We start from the raw sequence: 22058 nt of genomic DNA on the forward strand, positions 1-22058 counted from the left end.
CTTTTTGTCAAAAAACTATTTCATCCTTTCTTGAGCTTTACTGAGAGATTCTTTTAAGATATATTGTACACCATCTCTCTTCTTCAAGTATGTTTTCTTTGCTGCAACAGATGTTGTCACTTCAGTTGGTAAAGTTAGGTGAGGTGGAGTGTAACCATACAATGCCTTGAAAGGGGTTATTTTCAGACTTGTATGGTAGATTGTATTATACCACTGTCCACCTAGTGGCAACCATGAAAATCAATTCCTTAGTTTATATCCTATCATACATATTAAGCATCCTTCTACACATGAGTTCCCTTTTTCAGTCTGGCCATCTGTTTGTGGATGGTAAGCTGTGCTGAGGTGCAGAATAATACCCATTGCTTTGGACAGCTCCTGCAAAAAATGGCTTGTAAAGTCCTTATCTCTGTCTGAAATAATTATGGAAGGTATACCATGAAATTTGAACATATGAATGATGAATTCTTGAGCTACAAAAGAAGCAGTGAGGGGATGACCTAATCTGTTAAAATGAGCATACTTGGTAAGTTTGTCAACTACCACAAATATCACATCTTTCTTGTTGGATTTGGGAAGGCCTTCAATTAAGTCCATGCTTGAGATGAAATTGGTAGTGGCTGTAACAAGCCAGCTGGATGTGTAAGTTCAGATTTATTTCTTTGACATATATCACAATGGCTGACAAGTAGCAACACCTCATTTTTGAGTCCCTGCCAGTAGAAATAAGTTTTGTCTCTCATGTTGGTTCCTTGAATTCATAAATGACCACCAAGGGAAGAGGCATGCACTGATTGTAAAATTGACTCTCTTAAGTTGTTCCCGATACCAATATATATTTTGCCTTTTTATCTTAAAACCCCTTCAACATAAGTGTAGTGAGGAATGGAAACAACATTAACCAGCAGTTTTGGAATGATCTGAGAAGCCAGGGAATCATTATCATGGTTGTGGATGACCTCAATAGACCAAGTTGAGGTGGAGAGGCACATAGTATTGTAACTTCCTGAAGAGTCTGAAGGTAATCTAGAGAGAGTATCAACAAACGTGTTGTCTTACCCTTTTTGTAACGAATTGTGTAATCATAGCTTAAGAACTTCATTAACCACTTTTGTTGAAGTACAATTGTAATTTTCTGGTCCATGAAATATTTAATGATCTGCTGGTTTGTGTTGATGACGAATTTATGCCCCACCAAATAATATCTCCATTTAGTAACTCCTCTTGAAGAGACAATTATATCACTTGAAAACATATATGTGTGGGATCAAATATATGGCAGAGTTACCTGATATTGCAATCATCGTTGATCAGCAAGAAGAATATATGGCTCTTCGAGAACGTGTAACTTTGGGAATCCCAACGATTTGTATAATGCCATAGCTTGTGTTTCCAAAGGTTTGTTGAAAAAAACAATAATTTTTCTTTCATGTATTAAAACTACACTAATACCAGTGGAACAAGCATCTGATTCTACTACAAATGTCTTTAAAAAATCAGGTAAGGCCAATACATGAGCGGGGAACATTGCATTCTTGAGTTGTTCAAAGGCTTGGAGGGATGTAGGAGACTATTGGAAAGCATTTTTCTTTAGAAAATCTGTGAGTGGCTTGCTAATGGCTCCATAACCTCTGAAATTTTTTCTATAATAACTAGTGAGCCCCAATAATCCTCTAAGTTGCTTGATATTAGTGGGAACTGGCCAGTTCTTCATTGTTGTAATTATGTCAGGATCAGCTGCAGCTCCCTCAGCTGTGATAATGTGACCAACATGCTCTAAAGAGACTACGCAAAACAATATTTGGAGTGCTTAACATACAATTATGTTTTCTAAGGATTGCTAGAGCCAGAAACAAGTATTTTACATGCTCTGTAAGTGTAACACTATACACCAAAATGTCATCGAAAAACACAAACACAAATTTTCTAAGATATTCACCAAAAACAGAGTTCATGAGTGCCTAAAATGTTGCAAGGTCATTAGTTAATCCAAATGGCATGACTTTAAATTCATAGTGCCCATGGTGTGTTCCAAATGCAGTTTTTGGGATTTGATTGTCCAAGACTCTTTGTGGTGGTAAATTAGAAGGTTCTGAAAAGATGTCTTGATAGTCATTCAATAAGTCTTGAATATGTGGTGGTATGGAAGTGGGTGCTGGCCGAGCAGCGATATAAAAAAGTTGGCCTAATAACCCATAAGTATTTTTCTGATTTTTTTTTGACTGCCCTCCCACTCATCATTGTAATAGTTCGTTTAGATGATATACGTCACAATTTAATGTGAATGCCTTGTTGAAGGAAGCAAATGCACAATGTAACTAAATTGATTGCCATATCACGTAGAGTATACAACTAATCAGCTCCAAGGACCATGTCACAACCGCCAATAGGAAGTAAATGTATGTCTCCTTCAAATTGGTGACCCTGCATTTGCCAACTAAGTTGTTTACATATCCCTGTACTAGTGTTTCTATCTTCATTGGCTACAATAACGAGCACGTGAGCTATGGGATAAACTGGACACTTCAGTCTGCTAGCTAGTTCAATATCAAGAAAGTTGTATGTACTATCAGTATCCACCAAAATAGTGATATGGTTTTTCTTAAGTAACCCTAGGATTCGTATAGTATCACCACTCACATGCCGATGAGGGCATGTAATGAGATTTTCATAGCAGAATCCACTACTTGTTCTTCAGGTAACCCTTGAGTGATAGGTTCCTCGGATTGAGAGGGTTCTTCTTCAATAACAACCATAAAAAGTTGTTTTGACTTTCACCTGTGACCAACAACATATTTCTCATCGCAGTTATATAAAAGTTTGCCTATTTTCTAATTCATTTGTTCTTGAGTAAGTCTCTGAATGGGTGGTACACATACATGTTTGGTTGGTGGAGTTGAAATGTTTGTTGATAATGTTGCCCTAAAGGGAGTGACATGGGAGTTGTAAATGGTGGGTTTGGAGGATATTTTGCTGGAGGGTAAGAGGATTTAGTAAAATAATAAGATGTTTCGGTTTTAAACACGGGGTTTCTTTATGTAGGTTGTTGACATGAAAAAGCAATATGCTGTGATCTGGCCAGATAAAAGGCTAAAGACAGAGTATCTGATTTATGCATCTGAACAGAGCTCTTAATCTCTTTTTTGAGGCCACTACTGAAACTCATAACAAAAGTTTCTTTTGATAAGGATGGGTTTTTATTAATCATCAAGCTTTTTAACAATTCAAACTGCTTAAAGTATTCTTCTACTGTGATGAGTTGTGAGATAGTTATCATTAGCAAGATCCTCAGAACGATAACATATAATCTCTACGAAGTCAGGCCAAGATACAAAACTTTTACCAGCGGAAAAATCAAAGAATCATGAATCTGCTTTACCTTCCAAAGACATAGAAGCAAAACCCACTTTTTATGGTTCCTCAACAAGATGACCTGGAAGTATCTTTCACATTTACGAATCCAACTCCTAAGATTTTCACCAGTAAACTTAGATAGGTCTATTTTTGGTGGTTTAAGTTGGGATGTTGAAGTACTACCAGAGATGGGATAAGAGTGAGGTTGAAAAGTGTGTCCAGAAGAACGTGGGGTGTGTTGTGAGAAGTGGATGGACGATGGTCGTGTTGTAAGGATAATATGTCAATGAGTTTATCAATCTTTATGTTTTGGTTGTAGTTGCAAAAGTAAGTTGTTGTAGGCTAGTACAAATATCATTTAGCTTCTTTCCATGTGGCGTAGCCTCAGTAGTACGAGCAACAGTTTCACGGGTGAGATTTTCAGAGAGAGCTTTCAATAGATTACTTAGATCTTTAGTGGTGCGTCTACGCATTTAATTGAAGGACCTCTAGTCATGATGAACGCTACTGGATAATACCAATTGTAATAGATTGAAGTACTGGGAATATTAACTGATCAGGAATTTGGGACTAAAGCTTGAGAACTATGATAACTGCTAAACTCCTCAGAGGCAGCCTCTTTTCTTTTTTATTAATTCATTGATTCCTGAAACCCTTACAACCTGTACTATAAATACTCAGAGAAGGAAACCCTAAAGGCTGACAAAATCATCTACCCTACACGTGGGCTTATCACGACTGTCTACTGCTAACGATTATTTAAGCATTTAACTAAACTGAACCTTCGTTAATTATAAGAAACCTAATTAACGGCTTTGTGTGCTAGGACACTCAACATAATATATAAGGGCTGATCAGGTACATGACAACATGGTTGATACGCTTCTCCGAAATTAGTTTTCCGGCTTTTATACGTCAAAAACAAGAAGTTAGTTTGGCTGTAAAATTTCAAAAGAACTTTTCGTAAAGTAAAATACTTTCACTTCTGATCTATGTTTACGATGTCCAACAATTTTGGTGGACGAATTTGGTCCATCAACAATCAAGCAGAGTGAAGCCGTGGTTCATTTGGAATTTGGAAATATAAAGAGATACCAGTGAAACGGCACGGACCAGATTGGTCCTTAAACGGCCCTTAAAGTTAGCTTATATTAGGGCAAAACTAGAGTAGTAGTAGTTAGTTAATTTCGGGCAGTAGAAAATCAATCCTTTTGATTAAAAAAAGTTTCCCCAAATTTTCCTTTCGTCTTCCTTCTTTATTTACTCGAAACTCTCACTCAGATAGAGAGAGAGAGAGTTCATTAATGGCGAAACGAAATGAAAAATTATTCCCGATTCTTGTCTCACTGATTCCTCCGTTATTCATTCTCGTTCTTTCTCTTTTATTCGTCAAACCATTTGCTCAACCACAACAAGGTAATGTGAATATCAAGAAACCCATATTTTCTTGATTTTTTTTCCATTTTTTCTTGAAAGAAAAACCCTAATTTCTTGATTGTTGTTCCATGCAGATCCAGAATTTGTACAGTTCATCTTTAATTCAACAGAATTACCAACAGAAGATGAATACGATTATATAATTGTTGGAGGAGGAACATCTGGTTGTCCATTAGCAGCAACATTATCAACAAATTACAAAGTATTACTTGTTGAAAGAGGTGGTAATATGAATGAATACCCAAATTTAATCAATCAAGAAGGGTTTTTATCAGCAATAACACAAGTTGATACTTACGATTCACCAGCAGAGTCATTTACATCTGAAGAAGGTGTTCCTAATGCTAGAGGAAGAGTTCTTGGTGGTAGTAGTTCGATTAATGCTGGTTTTTATAGTAGAGCTGATTCTGATTTTTATGGTGTTTCTGGTTTTAATTGGGATTTAGATCTTGTTAATAGATCTTATGAATGGATCGAAGAATCAATTGTTTTTACACCTGAATTGAGAAATTGGCAATCAGCTTTTCGTGATGGATTATTACAAGCTGCTAATATTACACCTTATAATGGTTTCAATCTGAATCATCTTATCGGTACAAAGATTGGTGGTACTACCTTTGATTCTTCCGGTAGAAGACATACTTCGGCTGATTTGTTAACTCACTCCAATTTCTCCAATATTAGGGTTTCTCTTCGTGCTAGTGTTGAAAGAATCATTCTCAATTCCATCTCTTCTGGTTAGTTTCATCTCTCCTTCTTCTCCTTTACAATTTAGTTTAGTAATTTTCTTGTTTTCCCGATCACCTGAACAGTCAACGGGATTCAACGAAATTTCCCGGCGAATTTTCCCGCCAATTATAGCGTATGCATAGTCTTAACGTGGGTAAACATTACCTAGTTCTCTTGTTGTTGTTGAGCATCAACACTGATAGTTCTTAGTTTTTACCTCAATTCATTCAAGATCTCTGTTAATAGAGAGTTTTATAATTTGATGTCTCTTAATTTTCAATTCTATGGTGGTTTATTCCAAAAATTGGGTAAGTTGTTTTGTTTACAAGTTTTTCAATGGGAAACTAAACCTGATTGTATTGTATGTTTATTCTTGTTTTGGTTCAACAGAGACATTGATAGAGCCAACAGATAGACCAAAAAAATCAGCAATAGGTATAGTATACAGAGATCAAATAGGAAGACACCATCATGCAATGATTCGAGGGAAAGGAGAAGTCATACTGTGTGCAGGTGCTATTGGAAGTCCACAACTTCTTCTGTTAAGTGGAATTGGACCACGTCCATACCTCTCTTCATGGGGTATACCAGTGGCACATCATCTTCCATATGTGGCTGAGTCCTTATATGATAACCCCAGAAATGGTATATCCTTTATACCATCAAGACCAATTGGCCAGTCTCTGATACAAGTCGTTGGCATTACTGATCGAGGAACCTACATAGAAGCAGCATCCAATATAGTTCCTTTTATGTCTCCACCTCATTCAGTCATCGTTCATGGTCCAGCATCGTCTCCGTTATATCTCACAGTGGCTACTATCATGGAAAAAATTGTTGGCCCACTCTCTGTTGGATCACTGAGGTTAGCATCAACTGATGTTCGGGTGCAGCCAATTATCAGGTTTAACTATTTCTCCAATCCCGAGGATTTAAAAAGATGTGTTGAAGGAATGAGAATAGTAGGTGAGATATTGAGAGGAGCATCAATGGATGTGTTCAAAACCAGGGAATTCTTCGGAAGAAGGGAATTCAGGTCTGTGGGATCAGGTTTGCCTGCAAACCAATCAGATGATGGTTTAATGGAAGACTTTTGCAAGAGAACAGTGAATACCATATGGCATTATCATGGTGGGTGTGTAGTCGGGGAAGTGGTGGATAGCGAATTCCATGTGATTGGTGTTGATAGTCTTAGAGTTGTCGATGGCTCCACCTTTTCTATTTCTCCTGGGACCAACCCCCAGGCCACTTTGATGATGATGGGCAGGTATAAATATTTACTCTCTAATTGTTCTATTTTTGTTTTATTTTTTGACTTGAAAGGTTACATTATGTTGAGAAAAAGAAAAAGAAACTGAAAAAAAGCACTTGCAGTGCTACAAAGTGGCATCAGCTAGGACAAACAAAACAGAAATGCACTAACAGTGCTACAAATAATTATTCTAAATTACCATGTTATTTGTTTTAAATTTTTCTCAATGTGATTTTGTGTGTGTGAATCATAAAAGGTATGTTGGAGTAAAGATCCTGGAGGAAAGGAAGGAAAGGGGGGGAGATGCTATGTGAGTTTACTTCATCGACATTTCTAGTTTCTCAAGTTTATATTAGAGTTCCGATATAACTAAACAATATGCTCAGTTCGATCTAGGATGTTCACTGCTTGCTAACTTATTCCTGTCAATCTACAGTTGTTGCCACATATAAGTTACATTTTAAGTTGTACTAAGCAATCCTAATTTGTTTCGGATTTATAAGAGAACTTCAACTTTTGTGGGTTTTATTTGATTTACTAATGGTAGCACAAGTTGATATATGAGAGTTCTGATACAGTGGAATGTGCAACCTCACCAGGGAAACTCAATATTTAAATGAAACATAAATGTGTTGTTTCCATGTATTTCCTAGTGTTGTGCTTGCTTCTTACGTCTGATGAACTTTCCATTTGTAGATAATGCCGGTGTTTTTGTGAATCTCAAGGGAGAAATGAAAGGTACAACCTTTTCCTCCTTATGTGATAATACGTTTCTTCTGCATGTCGTAACAGTTCGTGTTAATGTTGCAACTTACAAGGATTTTTTGTATTCTCTGACTTATGTCCAATTTGTTACCTTGTAATTGAGATTCGTTGTTGTACGCTCTTTTTATTTCTTATATCACATTATGATTCATATTTTGATTCTTTTTGCTGTGGTGAAAATTTCAGGATGTGCAATTACCAGGATGGGAAAAGAATGTGCCCCATCTGTGGCCGATCAAAGGAACGTCCCCATCCAATGGCCAAGGATTGCTAGTGCTGTGAATGCTATGGTGTAGGACTACTGATAGGCTGATAGCTGAGACTTGGGAAGTCTTCAAGTCAAACTTTTGGGGTTAGATATTTTACTCTTTTGTACAAAACAGAGCAAATTTTGTAATAGGTTGGTATCATATTTTGGGGGATATGTGTGATGGTTTGTTATTTGTAAAGAAATCACTGTCTGGTTAATTCAGTAATGGCTTTCCGGAAGTTTTTTTTTTCTTTTATTGGTTAACAAAAACACTTTGATTGATAAAACTGTAAGGCACTTGTATATCAGAGTTAAGAGCTTCTACAAGAAATAGAGTTGTACCAATTTTTTTTCCTCACATTTTCACAGGACCATAAATGTACAGCGTGTTTGGTACAGTAAGCGCTGTAGTGTCTTAAGGATCATACTGCCAATCAAAGGACTCTCGTTCCGTGAGGAACAACAGCTGCCAGGACAGCCTTATTGTGCTCTTTATTACTACCAGTTGGTTTTCTACTTTGCTTGCTCCATCTGCTATGTCACTGTCCCGAGCTCTTATAGCTGTGAAAAAGTGTTTTTTGACACTTCTACTCCTGAATATCGTAGGTTTGGTTGTAAATTGGAATCAAACAAACAACACAAATTACAGTATAAACAAAGACCACAATCTAAACTATTCAAATTGAAAGCTGCAAAAAAAATAGTATTCATTTTAACAAATGAAGACGAATCAACAAGCAATGACCCAATCCAAACACTGGTTCATAGATGATACAGATTCTTATTGTGGTTTAATGTATAAATTTTCCTCAGCTGCGAAGGGATTAAAACCTCTATCAACTAAAATTTGCAGAGGTTTAAAGAGAGGCTTTGGAATATTCTCATCACCCCACTTATACCAATCCCAACCATCACATTTGTTAGGTTCCAGGTTCCGTGGCTCTTGTTGTGAATCCACCAGTTCACCACGCATGAAAATAGTTATGTAATGTGACGGCTTTGGCTCATCTAAAAAGACGCTGTTGGTGACCGTCACAAACTCAATTTTGTTGATGTCTAGACCTGTTTCCTCCTTCACCTCCCTCAATGCGCATTCCTCAAAGCTTTCTCCTGCACATACAAGAAAATGAAAATCATCATTTTTCACTGGGAAACTAGATAGTACTGGAAGCCGAAAGCCTTGCTGTCTTAGAAGCCGTACTCTGGGCAAAGGAGCAAGGAAAGATCCATGTCTGTCTTATTAGTGATGCAAAAGTGGTTTTAGATTGCTTGAATTTAAATAATAACCAACTAAGTTGGTTTAACAACTCTATCTTAGAAGACTGTAAGTCTCTTTTGGAATGCTTTAGTTCTATTAGATTTGAATTCTTAAATAGAAGTTTCACACACTTGGTAGGTGTTACAGCCAAGCACTGTAGAACTTCCAGGATCAATGGGGAATGGTTTGGATCCAAGCCCTCTGAAAAATTGTAATTCATTTCTAATTAATGAAATTTTTCTTAGCAAAAAAAAACTAGATAGTACTGGAAAAATTTGGGCTTCTAGTATGCTTAAAGCCCAAATTTGTCCCAACTACTACTGACACAGTGTCTAGGTCTGAATCTGATTACTGATTATATTGATCCAGATCGGAAATGGTGGCGTCGAATCAAAATCATTGCATGTTCAAATTACGGTTACAAGAAGTTGAATTACAGAAGGGAGAAGGTGTTTACTAACCGAATTCAAGATGACCACCAGGTAGGGCAAAAGTAGAATCGCCAATGGAGGACCGCCTTTTTCCAAGAAGTGTCTTCTTGTCCTTCATTACAAATACCCCAACTCCTACTTTGGGTGCCGGTCCTCTAACCTCCATTGATCTAGTTTTTTGTTGTTGTTTTTTGCACACTCACCTGCGTTTCTTACCGCAAACACTAACCTCTTCAGCTGTCTCTGAAATTATTCGAAGGAAGAGAAGGTATTCATTTAGGATAAAAAAAATGTGAAGGAAAGATGGGCTTACGAGCTTCACCAATGGGATGTTTGTGAGGAATAATGTCTAAGACTACGTGGCATATCCATTTTTTCTAAAATCTTTTTCCAATCCCGATGTGTTAAACCAACATATAGATGACTCGGGGTTTTGACAACCCTTCCACTAGAACTGCTGTGTGGAATGTGATTAGGGTCCAAAATTCCGATATTGTTTTCTTATATTAAACCAAAAATGACCCCATAAAAATGGATCATTATTCAACTACCCTAACAATTGGGTATTTCTATCTGTTGGTCTCTAAGGAGTATTGGCCTTATATGGAAGAGTGGTTTCGATTTTGTGTCCAGAATACAAATAAAATGGTTAATACCATTATCTCTTTCGACGCTTATAAACCAGAGTTCATATGTACTTTCTTGATGGTTCCACCTATTATGAAGAAAAGATGCAACAATAGAACTATATTAAATAAATATGATACAGATATGAACATTACCGTGACTACTCATGAAAGGTCTAGCTTCACAAGTCCAACAACTTCATTTATCCCAGAAATTAAAATATAATTGAGCGTGTTGATTTATCTGGTTTTGGTTTTGCTGGTTGTCAATATACCTGGTTAACAGACAAGCACCTCCTAATCTTATTAAAGCCAGACTAGACTGGGCATTGGTCAATGGTCATTGGCTGAATCATTATGGAAATTCAAAACAAATCCATATTGACAATGTAGGATCTGACCATTAACCAATTCTCTTGGTTACTAATCTTATAGTGCGTTTGGTTCAAGTTTTTGGAAGCCCGGGAATACAATTACAAGGTAATCCAATTCCTGGAATTGGATTCCTAAGAATGAGATTCCTGATTCAAATATTATTGTTTGGTTGACATAATCCAATTACAGGGTAATCAATAAATGCCAAATCACTTTAGTACCCTTCCTCCCCTTTGAAACTTTGATAGCTAAGAACAAACCAATTCTAAAAGTTTGAATTTCAAATTTCTAAACCAAAATACTGTTTCTAGTAGTTCAAAAAATTCAAAAAATTCAAAACAAACAAGTTGTAATACTAAAACAGCAAGGACTGAAAAGTATTGTTTCTAGTAGTTCCTCCTAACATCACTCACAAACATAAGCTACATTACTTAAGAATCCTGTTCTTCACATAGTTGGATCGTTTTTCTTCCCCCATGCCAAAGAAAACCTTTGTTTTTGTAGATGAATCGAGAATAATAGATGCGGCATCTATCACCTCATCTTCAGTGAGCCCATCTATCTTATTCAACTCCTCAAACAAGCGTTTATTGACATCGGCTTCTTGATTAAGGGACCCACGAACCGCTTCAAAGTGATCAAGTGTACCCGTCACAAATTTGCTAAACGAATTAGCCATCAAACTAAGGCCATTTGAATCTCCACTTGATTCACCGGATACAATTTCAAAGGATGATGAACGTACCCTTTTCCTTCTACCTTTACCACTGTTTGACTCGGACTGATTACTTTGTTGTTGATCATTTTCTTCTTCCTTTTCTTGTTCGTCTTCTTTCTCGATCTCTTCTAGCTCTTCAGCAAGTGAAGCAGCCCCTTTACCATTTGCCCTATCTTCAGCAAATATCTCAACTAATGCATCTAAATGAGGGAATGCTTTCCCATACAGTCCCTTTGCATTTGTATGAGACTGCAAGAACAAAAACGACAAACAGAAACTTGTCACCAAACTAGGTGACAAACAGAAACTTGAAAACCTTAGAGTTCTCATCAGGAATTGGAAACCTTGTAATTATTTGTATTCAGGAAACTCACATGGCAGGTTTGCAGGTTTGCAGGTTTGCAGCGTCATCAGGTTAAACAAGATACAAGCATAATTACAACATACAGATACAAGCATGGAAAAATGGTGCATCCAATTGATAAAGAAGAATATGTAATAAACCAATGTAATAATAATCCAGTTATGCAAAAATGCTGAAAATGGTTCTGTAACTTGTTAAACATTCATAAAACAAGTACTGAAATCCACTGTGACAAAGGTTTTGAGTGTTGATAGAGCAGATGACAATCAATTTACAAGGTCATGTCTTCCAATCTCAGTGAGTGTTAAAAAGGAATTTCTTAGAGAAGTTTCAATCAGACTCCTACCAGAAATATTTCATTAACAAAATCAAAATGTTTTCTTAGTATTTTCAATCATAAACAGAAATGCTACTGAACAGAAATCGCCATCAACAACTTCCTTCAATGGTTTGCAGTTTGAGCAAATGATATATGTTTACAAAAGAGGGTTGTAATCCCACCTGATTGGTTGCTGGTAACAATGCAGAACCAGAAGCAACAACCATTTTAATGAAGCAAAATATTCCAAGTGCTTTAGCCTCGAAAGAAACAGTTAAAAGGCAAAACTAAATATAGACGGAGAGAAGTCATTTCAGGAGAGATGATCAAGATATACTCTAATAATATTCAGAACTCGATCTAGAATGTTAGATGAATGCTAGTCTGTAAATTAAGCACCAAGTTCGTAAGCATATATTAATACAACTAATAACAAGAAAGTATGGGATTAACAATACTAAGAACCTAAATACAGCTTTTGCATACATACAGTTTGGTACTGGCAGGCGTGAAATAGGTGTGTCTCAGCTATTTAAACGTGCACTCATCCTCGCAGACGAAGATAGTGAAATCCTTGCTTCCAACAGAAACATTATTTATTCTAATTCCTAGTACTGTATGGTGCAAGGAGCCTAGCTATAACAGAGCCTTGTTATGGATACGGAAATGTAGCAGTACAAATACATAAATCATGCTGGTTGTTGCAGAGAATGAAATGTTTTAACTTGCATATAATCATGTAAAACAGAGTTGTGCCATACTGCCATCTTGGATGAGGATATGATGCATATACTGCCTAGCAACAACATATAAATCTTTTTGCTACTGAATAAATCACCAGAGATAAAATAGCTACAGAATACGTAAAATACCTTAGCCCAGTCATCAAATAAACTTTTTTCGCACACAAGCTTGTTGTTGATATAATCAAATTCAAGCCCACTGCCAATAGTTACCATTTCATTGATGGCCATCGCATGTTTCTTCAAATTCTTGATTCTAGAATCGATGTTGGTAGTAGTTAACCCACAAGTTGGTAGTTTCTCAATTAGTTTCTGCTCAATAACTTTCAAGTAGCCCGATTTAAATCCGATATCACTTTTCCACTTGCCATCGAGCGTAAGTTCCGTCAATATATCAACCAATATGTTATCTTCAGCTTCTATCCAACTCCGATGAGGTGCCATTACTTTCCTGTTTACAAGCATTCACACAAAATAAGTTAAACACTCCTGTAACATACAACAGTCCTGTAACATACATTCAAACGAACACCTTCCTGACTTGTCACAGCATGCTACTAGACAACCCCATCATATAAGGGAAACACAATCCTTAATAAGAAAGTTCAGTAGATAACAGAGACACCCAAGATTCCTAACAGGGAGTTCTCCAGTAGATAACAGAAAAAATTGCATCAGAAACTTTTATAAAGTAGCATCAGAAACACTGATGAAAATTGCATCAGAAACTTTTATAAATTGCATCAGAAACTTTTATAAAATTGCATCAGAAACTTTTCAATTGTATAAGCAAGAAGACTAATACAGGAAAATCAAAGTTTTTTAACTAACTACGCGTCTACGTCTACGTGCAGTCCATCTTTCCCACATTTGATCAGCTAACTCTTTCCTCTGAATAGCCCAATAATATGAGGAATCACAAATTCTATCATTCGACTTTCTTGAGGAGAAACCAAATTAACTGGTCCATCTTGATAATTATCTTCTGGTAGAAATTCATCCATAGGCATTTCTCTCCTAATAAGGTTATGGATCAAACAACAAGCCATGATAAAACGACAATGTATGTTTACTGGATACCATGAAGGACTCCGAAGTATTTCCCATCTCATTTTCAACAATCCAAAAACGCGTTCCATCACATTCCTAGCCCTACAATGTTTCATATTGAATAGTTCTTCAGCTGTCCTTGGTTCTAAACGACCTTGCCCCCATTCCTTTAAATGATAACGTTGACCTCTAAAAGGCGCAAGAAATCCTCCACTATTCGGATAACCGGCATCGACAAGGTAATAGTAACCTAGACAAGTCAGCATGCAAAAAACCATCATTATCTCACTAAAGAACACTAGAAACACCCATTAATCCACAGATTTAAGTTTTAATACACTAATGAACTTACCTTGTGGAGCTTCTAAGCCATTCTTTTTGTATATTGCTTCTCTAAGAACACGAGAATCGGCAGCTGAACCTTCCCAGCAGGATACACATATATAACCTCCAAGTTATGGGAGAACACACATAATACATTAGTTGCAATCGAGCTCTTCCTTGTACGATACCTAGGCTTGTCTTCGGTTGCCACATGGATACTAATATGTGTTCCATCTAATACCCCTAGGCAGTTCTAAAGGTAAACAAGGTATTACTGATTCATTAAGGATACGGGGTATATTCTTAAAAGACATGAAACATCAAAGTTTGAGTTCATACCTTGAAGAAATTCCATCTCTCATCAACAGAACTTGTAGCCACTGCAACTGGTTGTTTAAGCAACTCCCCTTGAAGTCTAATAACTCCTTTCAACACCGTGTTCACATATCTGCTAATGGTTTCTCCAGATCGCTTGAACATAAACCCTACAACTCTATTCTTATGGTGATGTGCAATTACATACAAAAATACCGCAACCATTTCTTCAACATCAGAATTCCTATTATCTTCTAGTCCGCTTATGGTGGACAGCTTATGGCAAAGTATTCGAAAAGTACGTCTATCGAGGCGAAGTTGCGATTTACATTTTGTGTCGCTTTTGTAAACTAAATCTTGCATCACCCACAGTCGTACAGTAGTCATTTAAAAACGATCATTTGATCTTAACACGCAACTTTGATAACGCAGAACATATGAATAAAAGTAGACGTAAAATAAAGTTACAGCATCCAACGTTGTTCGGATATTATCATTCATCATTTCTAGTTTTCTTTTCTTTGTCAAGAATAGAGGAGCCATACTGGAAGTTGGTCTGAGTTCAACACGCATAAGAAAATAACAGTCAAGCATAATAAACAAAGCATAACTAAAATACTCATAACTAGAATACTAATAACCAAAAGAATACTGACCTAGGTTTGTAACACTCCTGAATCACTTATAATACTGACCCTAACTAACTAAAATACTCATAACTAGAATACTAATTATGCTGTAAGGAATTTTCTATGTAAAACTTGAAAACAAAAATAAAATTATGGCACAGGGTAGACTTTAAATGAACTTAAACAGTTATCCTAAGATATACTCCAGTTAGAGCTAGTAAGGGTTTAATGGAGTTATACCCAAATTCAAAAAGAAACACAAATCAGAAGCCTAACTAATAAACTCAGTTTGAAGAAGATGTTCAACTGTCAGAAGAAGAAGTTTGAGTGTAAGTGCAAGAACTATTATACAAGCCAGATAGGCAAACCACCAGTAATGCTGAGGTGACAAAGTTAAACACTAAAAAGGCTACAATGCTATCATGATATCGTCATTACAAAACAAGTACAACTGATGCTGAATTGTAAAGAGTAACAGTTATGGGAAAAGTACCAATGACCAGGAAGGTGACATTTAAGATTTTTTCGGATTACCTTGTCAATTTCGGATTCAGGAAAGGTATAAACGACGATTATGTCTGAGAATCTGACGAATGAGCTGAAATATCTCCTTAGTATTTATAATGTTATATCTTCTTTTGATGTTGTTTCGTAATAACTGTCATCACAAGCAAAAGAAATTCATCGATAAAGAAACCCATTTGATGTTATAGCCTCAATAATGCATAAAGAGAGATGGAGAGATAGATGTATAGACACACACTTCAACACATAAAGAGAGATGGAAATAAAGCAATGTTTGTAATTCACAAGTTCTAGAGTTGGAAAACTCAATTGGAAGATAATGGAAAAGTATTTTACTGTTTACATAGGAGAAGTGATAAATGCTTTTACATCTTTCAATCAACATCAACTCATTATTCAAAGGCCAAGGAGTGTGTTGCATTATTCTATTGTTTATTGGCAACTTAGCGTAAGTTGTAAATATCATAACACATGAAGCTGGTGAAAATATAGAATCTAATAGTCTTAAATGCATAACTTAAACAGAATTCGAAACCATCCAACTTCTAAACTATGTAAATGAGACTGATTGAGTTATCATGATGATGGACTGTTTTATATATACGGTCTGCATCAAAGACAGTTTCCGCAGTTACAGCCACAAAATTCATTTTAACAGCCATGTTCTTCCTCATGAAGGGATAGTCCTCATAAAAGTGCATAGGTGGTCGCTTTCAGTTTTATACGAAATAAAAACAGTTGTAACAATCCGATTATATTGCTTTCCTTTCTATTATCTATCACCTAAAGCCGAAATACCAATTACAACATAGGTCATCATAACAGTCTTTTTCAAACAACGATCTGTATGGTGTGACGATCATCCTCCCAACTAACAAAATTCAGCATGTGAATCACCTAAACAACCAAACTAAAAATAAATTGAGAAAAAAGCAGTGCACAAAGCGATAAAACAACGAAACTAAGCTAAATTCCACTTAATCACTGCAATTTTATCAGTTATTTCGTCAAACCACTAAAGCAAAATACAAAAACAAAAAACAAAATTTGATAAAAAAAAGTTCAATTGAAAAAGCAAAAGCAGATTTCAAAAGGCTAATGAGGTCCACATAACTAAATTAATTTAGTTCAATCCAATTAAAAAAGATGAGTAAGAAGAATTTCACCTAAAGATCCAAGTCCAACACCAATGACAAGCAGCGCAACAACATAAGGCACTCATGAGCTGAAAGAAGAATCCTCATGAGCTGAAAGAAGAATCCTCAGAAGGAATCTTAGAATCCACACAGAGGAGGATGAATAATCACCATCAATTCAACTCATCTGCACCTCTTGTAATTTAACCTAGAACCTAACTTCTCCAACAACATCTAACTATTCTTCCTGTAACTCAAATCAAACAGGAGAAACCCAATTCATCTTCAATTTACCATAACCCTAATTCTCAAATCACCTCATATTCATTGTTCATCATCTGTAAATTCTAAAGCGGGAACCCTAATTCCAAAATGGGGAAGAACAGGGGTAAACCCTAATCTATGAATTCAAAATTAAAATCCATACAACATCTAAACTTCAATTAACAACAAACCTACTGTATAATCTATTAAATCAAACAATTTCATACAGAAAGTTCAAAAAACTCATCTCAATCATGGTCGATTTCCCATCTCAATCAAAAAGTTAAAAAAACCCATCTCAATTCAAAGAACAAAGAAAACAGAGGTAAAGAAAAGGCTTTAGTTCTACGAACCTAATAGAATCGTTCCTCAATCATGGTCGATTTCCATGATTATTCCTCGATCTCTTCTTCTCCGTCTTCCTCGATCTCTTCTTCCTCTGTTCTCTTCTTCTCCGTTTCCTCGATCTCTTCTGTTTTCCCCGTCTTTCCTCACTAGGGTTACTATTTGTTGGAAGGTCAATTTCGACCATTCCTTTCCTCCGTTTTTTTTTTGTAATTGGATTCTTTTCCATAGGTGTGGTGAGGGAATGGAAAAGAGGGATTTGGGGGTAATTGGATTACCCAGGAATCTAATTCTAAGAATATATGGAGTGTTTGGTTGGAGGTAATTGGGCCCAATTCCCTGGAATCTAATTCCTGGGCTTCCAAAAACTTGAATCAAACGCACTATTAATTCTAACCAAAGAAAAAGACCCTATATATACTATAAGTGTTGGTTTAGAGACCCAACTTCTCATGAGGTTATTAGAAACGCCTATCATTTAGAAGTACGGGGCTCACCTGCTTATCAATTTAAAAACAAGTTAAAAAATGTCAAGTATGGTTGAGAAATTTTAACATTGACTAATTTGGAAATATTGATTAAAGGGATGGAGAGTTAGAATCTGACTTCACACTCTCAATTGTCAACCTATTAACACATAAAATGTTGCGTCCATTAAGAATGTTGAAAACTCTCTAGAACACTGGGGAAAAATTCAAGAGGATTTATATGCCCAAAAATCTGGACAGGATTATATTAAGAGCCATGATAGAAATACCAACTATTATCATTCTTATGTTAATGGAAGGAAACATTTCAATCATATTTCTGCTCTTAAACTAAGTAATGGACAATGGTCTAGTGACAAAAACATTCTCGAAGACCTATTAATATCTTATTTAAGTGGCATTAGTACTTCAACTTACTCGTTGCCTGATATCTCATTTCAGGTCACTAATGCATTGACCCTTGCATTTCAGTGACCTTTTAATATCTCATTTCAGGTCACTAGTGCATTGACCCTTGCATTAATGACCTGGACAATGGTAAGTTATTAAGTCCTATCACTATTGAGGAAGTGAAATATACCATCAATCAAATAACTTCATGGAGTGCACCAAGACATGATGGATTTCCACCAGGTTTCTATAAGAAAAACATGGAACTTTTGATAAATGATGTTTGGCTCATGGTTAAGAATTTCTTTGAGACTAAACATATTCTCAAAGAAATGAACCACACTTTCCTCAGCTTAATCCCAAAGGTTACTAATCCTTATACTCCTGCAGATTTTAGACTTATCTCACTTTGTAACACAAGTTACAAAATTATCTCTAAATTTATTGTTAATAGGATGAAACCATTGCTACGCAAAATCATTTCACCATTTCAGGCCGCGTACATTCTAAAAGACATATCCACGACAATGTGATGACATCCCATAAGCTGGTTCATACCATGAAAAGGAAAGAAAAAAAAAGGTAGAAATGGGTATATGGGTATTAAGTTAGACATGTAGAAAGCCTTAGACAAAGTTGAGTGATCATTCTTATTAGACATTCTTAAGATAATTGGTTTTTCAAATGACTGATGTGAACTAATTCATTAATGCATTAGCACAATTAACATCTCCATAATGCTAAATAACACTCCTTGTACTTCTTTTAAACCTTCCAAAGGTTTAAGGCAAGGAGACCCCATGTCTCCTTACCTATTTATCATTTGTAAGGAGTCCTTTTCTCGACATCTCCTTCATGTTGAATCTACTAATCTCATTCAGGGTGTTAAGGTTGCTAAAGATGCTCCTAGCATTTCTGATCTGTTTTTCGCAAATGATTGCCTTATATTTGGTAATGCTTCTCATGATGAGGCTGATATCTCAATGTCTCTAATCAAATGATTTTAGTGCTTGTTTTGGTCAGGTCATAAACCTACAAAAATCTGGATGTTTCTTCAGTAAGAATTGCAATCCAGATTTTTGTGTTTCTCTTATTAGACAGCTCAAAATTAAGAAAATTGATCTTAAAGAGAAATACCTTGGTATTCCTCTTTTCATTGGAAGATCAAATAATGAGGCTTTTGATCATCTAGCTGATCATTTTGAAGAAAAAAAAGATGCTAAATGGAAAGGAAAACATATAACACAATATGACAGATCTATAATGGCCAATCATGTTCTTAAGTCATCTCCAATTTATCAAATTAACACTTTTCTTCTCCCAAATGATGTTATTTATAATATGAAAAAGTCTCAAAGAGACTTCTGGTGGGGTAAGAGACAACTAGGCGGTAATTATCTTGTTGTTCGGGACAATATTTGTTGTCATAAACTTCAGGGAGGTCTAGGTTTTAAAGTTTTGAAACAATTCATCTTTGATCTTTTAGCCAAAACTGTATGGAATCTTATTCATAGCTCAATTGATTTGTGGGCTATCATTCTAAAATATAAGTATTTTATACATGTACATGCTCTTCATCATCCTAAACCCAAAGATTCATTTTGGGTCTGGAAATGTATTTGTAAACGATTAAAAGTTATTCGTGCTCATTGTTTTCGGGAAGTTAAGAAATGGAGATAATATTCTTTCTTTCAGTGATACTTGGATAGATAAAGCTAGTGAACCATTATGTATTGCATGCCCAAACCTAACCTTAAAGTTTTTGACCTCATTACAGAAGATACTAAAAATGGAACACTAAACTGATTCAGTGGTTTTTTACTCCAGATAATTGCCAGAAAATTGTTAATACTAGGTTACGTTTGACTGGGAAAGATAAGTTAGTCTGGCCACATACTAAGTCTTTACAATTTTTTTTGTCAAGACTACTTATAGAGTTATCTGAAGTCTCAATAGAACACATTTTGTGTTAGAGCATTGCTCGGTCGAACTCACGAGTGTTGTTATCTCAAGCTTGTTGTCAAATTTAGTTGATCAAAACTATATCTTGATTTATAATCTACATTTGGTCAGTCCCAGATTAGGATAGAAGTGTGTAGTTGAGTACCAGACATCACTGCCTTCTACTGTTTGAAGGCGAAGATCAACCGAAGCTTTTGGGGAACTTCATCAACAAAAGGTAAGTGAAGACTGAACCACCTATTCCTCAAGTATTCACATTTATATCTATGGGTCATTGTCGGATGACTAAATTAGACATTGCATGCATAACAGAAATTTCTAGTCAGGTTTATCTTGAAAATGATTCTCGAAATATGCTAAGATTAAGAACATTTGGTCATACTTGATGAATTTGGTTAAAAGTAATTTATTCTTTATGTTCCAATTATTATTCAAGATTTAATCATTTGAAAATAGCCTGGAACAGTGATATGTGTCGTTGATGTTATTCGGGAATGTTTCAAATCGATTATCAAAGAGATATAAACTACTGTAAATATTGATACATGACAATATGCATAACATCTCACATACTGGGAGAACTATTATAAGTTCAGAGTCGCAGTACACGTACCGGCTTAGCTATAGTTCGACAGCGACTTTTTGGTACACATACTCGGTATCCATACCATAAAAAGTCTGTTGACTCGTGAACTAGGAAGGTACAAATACCTAGTATGCAAACCAGAGATGATCTGATTGGTTTCAAAACCGAAAAGGTACGCATGCCCACTATGCAAACCATAAAAGATTTGTGGATTCCTCAACCCGTTTTTATCTTAGGGGTATACATACCCGATACACGTACCATGACAGAAATACTCACGAACAGGTATAATACACGTACCAGGTACATGTACTTACCCTCTCGAATATTTTCAGATGCATCAAAATTATTTCTATGAGATAATCGACATTTGAACAACTATCTAAAAACACTATCTATACATGTTTGATCATATTTGTGACTCAAGATTAAAGTCTTAAAGTGTTATATGATAATGGTTAAGCTTATCGTTCGATTGGCTAGTTTTGGCTAACCTTTCATGAACAAGTCATTATACACGGTTCGGTTATGTTTAATCCTAACCAGAGTGTATATTCTTCTACGTTAATCTCAAGTCAAGTTTTTCATCTAACGGTAATTATTGATTTCTTGATTCCAAAGCTACCTTAGATTAAATCTAAAGCAACCTTGATCTTGAAAGTATATATAAAGTGAACCTCAAACAACTGGGATCTTTGAATCCATGACACTATTCTTATGTGTCCTAGTTATAAACTAGAGTCGTCCCTCCCTTAAATGTCTTGCATACCCAAACCCTAACCTTAAAGTTTTTGAACTCATTACGGAAGATACTAAAAATGGAACACTAAACTGATTCAGTGGTTTTTTACTCTAGATAATTGCGAGAAAATTGTTAATACTAGGTTATGTTTGACTGGAGAAGACAAGTTAGTCTGGCCACATACTATGTCTTTATAATTTTTTTAATTTTTTTTGTCAAGACTACTTATAGAGTTATCTGAAGTCTCAATAAGACACATTTTGTGTTAGAGCATTGCTCGGTCGAACTCACGAGTGTTGTTATCTCAAGCTTGTTGTCAAATTTGTTGATCAAAACTATATCTTGATTTATAATCTACATTTAGTAAGTACCGGATAAGGATAGAAGTGTATAGTTGAGTACCAGACATCACTGTGTTCTACCGTTTGAAGGCGAAGATCAACCGAAGCTTTTGGAGAACTTCATCAACAAAAGGTAAGTGAAGACTAAACCACTTATTCCTCAAGTTTTCACATTTATATCTATGGGTCATTGTCGCATGACTAAATTAGACACTGCATGCATAACGGAAATTTCTAGTCAAGTTTAACTTGAAAATGATTCTCGAAATATGCTAAGATTATGAACATTTGGTCATACTTGATGAATTTGGTTAAAAGTAATTTATTCTTTATGTTCCAA

General features: G+C 35.7%; 2 protein-coding genes across 2 annotated transcripts; one reads left to right on the forward strand and one right to left on the reverse strand.

Annotated features, from left to right (window-relative positions):
* The first annotated feature begins 4651 nt into the window (after positions 1-4651).
* LOC113275657 ((R)-mandelonitrile lyase-like) lies at positions 4652-7951 on the forward strand. The gene is made up of 6 exons (XM_026525199.1): positions 4652-4770; positions 4866-5528; positions 5911-6787; positions 7029-7082; positions 7469-7510; positions 7724-7951. The coding sequence occupies exons 1-5, from the start codon at positions 4659-4661 to the stop codon at positions 7470-7472; spliced, it is 1710 nt and encodes a 569-aa protein (XP_026380984.1). The 5' UTR covers positions 4652-4658; the 3' UTR covers positions 7473-7510; positions 7724-7951.
* A 487-nt stretch (positions 7952-8438) lies between these two features.
* On the reverse strand, positions 8439-9794 carry LOC113275658 (nudix hydrolase 1). Its single transcript, XM_026525200.1, has 2 exons — positions 9507-9794; positions 8439-8897 (listed from the first exon to the last, which is right to left on the reverse strand). Exons 1-2 carry the CDS (start codon positions 9640-9642, stop codon positions 8569-8571), a joined length of 465 nt encoding a protein of 154 aa, XP_026380985.1. The 5' UTR covers positions 9643-9794; the 3' UTR covers positions 8439-8568.
* Positions 9795-22058: the final 12264 nt, after the last annotated feature.

Source organism: Papaver somniferum, chromosome 4, assembly GCF_003573695.1.
Source record: "Papaver somniferum cultivar HN1 chromosome 4, ASM357369v1, whole genome shotgun sequence".
Lineage (NCBI taxonomy): Eukaryota > Viridiplantae > Streptophyta > Magnoliopsida > Ranunculales > Papaveraceae > Papaver > Papaver somniferum.

Coding starts and splice junctions, on each gene's coding strand:
- LOC113275657 (XM_026525199.1), top strand. CDS start 4,659: ATGGCGAAACGAAATGAAAAATTATTCCCGATTCTTGTCTCACTGATT. Junction 5,529..5,910: donor TCTCAATTCCATCTCTTCTG/GTTAGTTTCATC, acceptor TTGGTTCAACAG/AGACATTGATAGAGCCAACA. Junction 6,788..7,028: donor ACTTTGATGATGATGGGCAG/GTATAAATATTT, acceptor GAATCATAAAAG/GTATGTTGGAGTAAAGATCC.
- LOC113275658 (XM_026525200.1), bottom strand. CDS start 9,642: ATGGAGGTTAGAGGACCGGCACCCAAAGTAGGAGTTGGGGTATTTGTA. Junction 8,898..9,506: donor TGGTGGTCATCTTGAATTCG/GTTAGTAAACAC, acceptor TTGTATGTGCAG/GAGAAAGCTTTGAGGAATGC.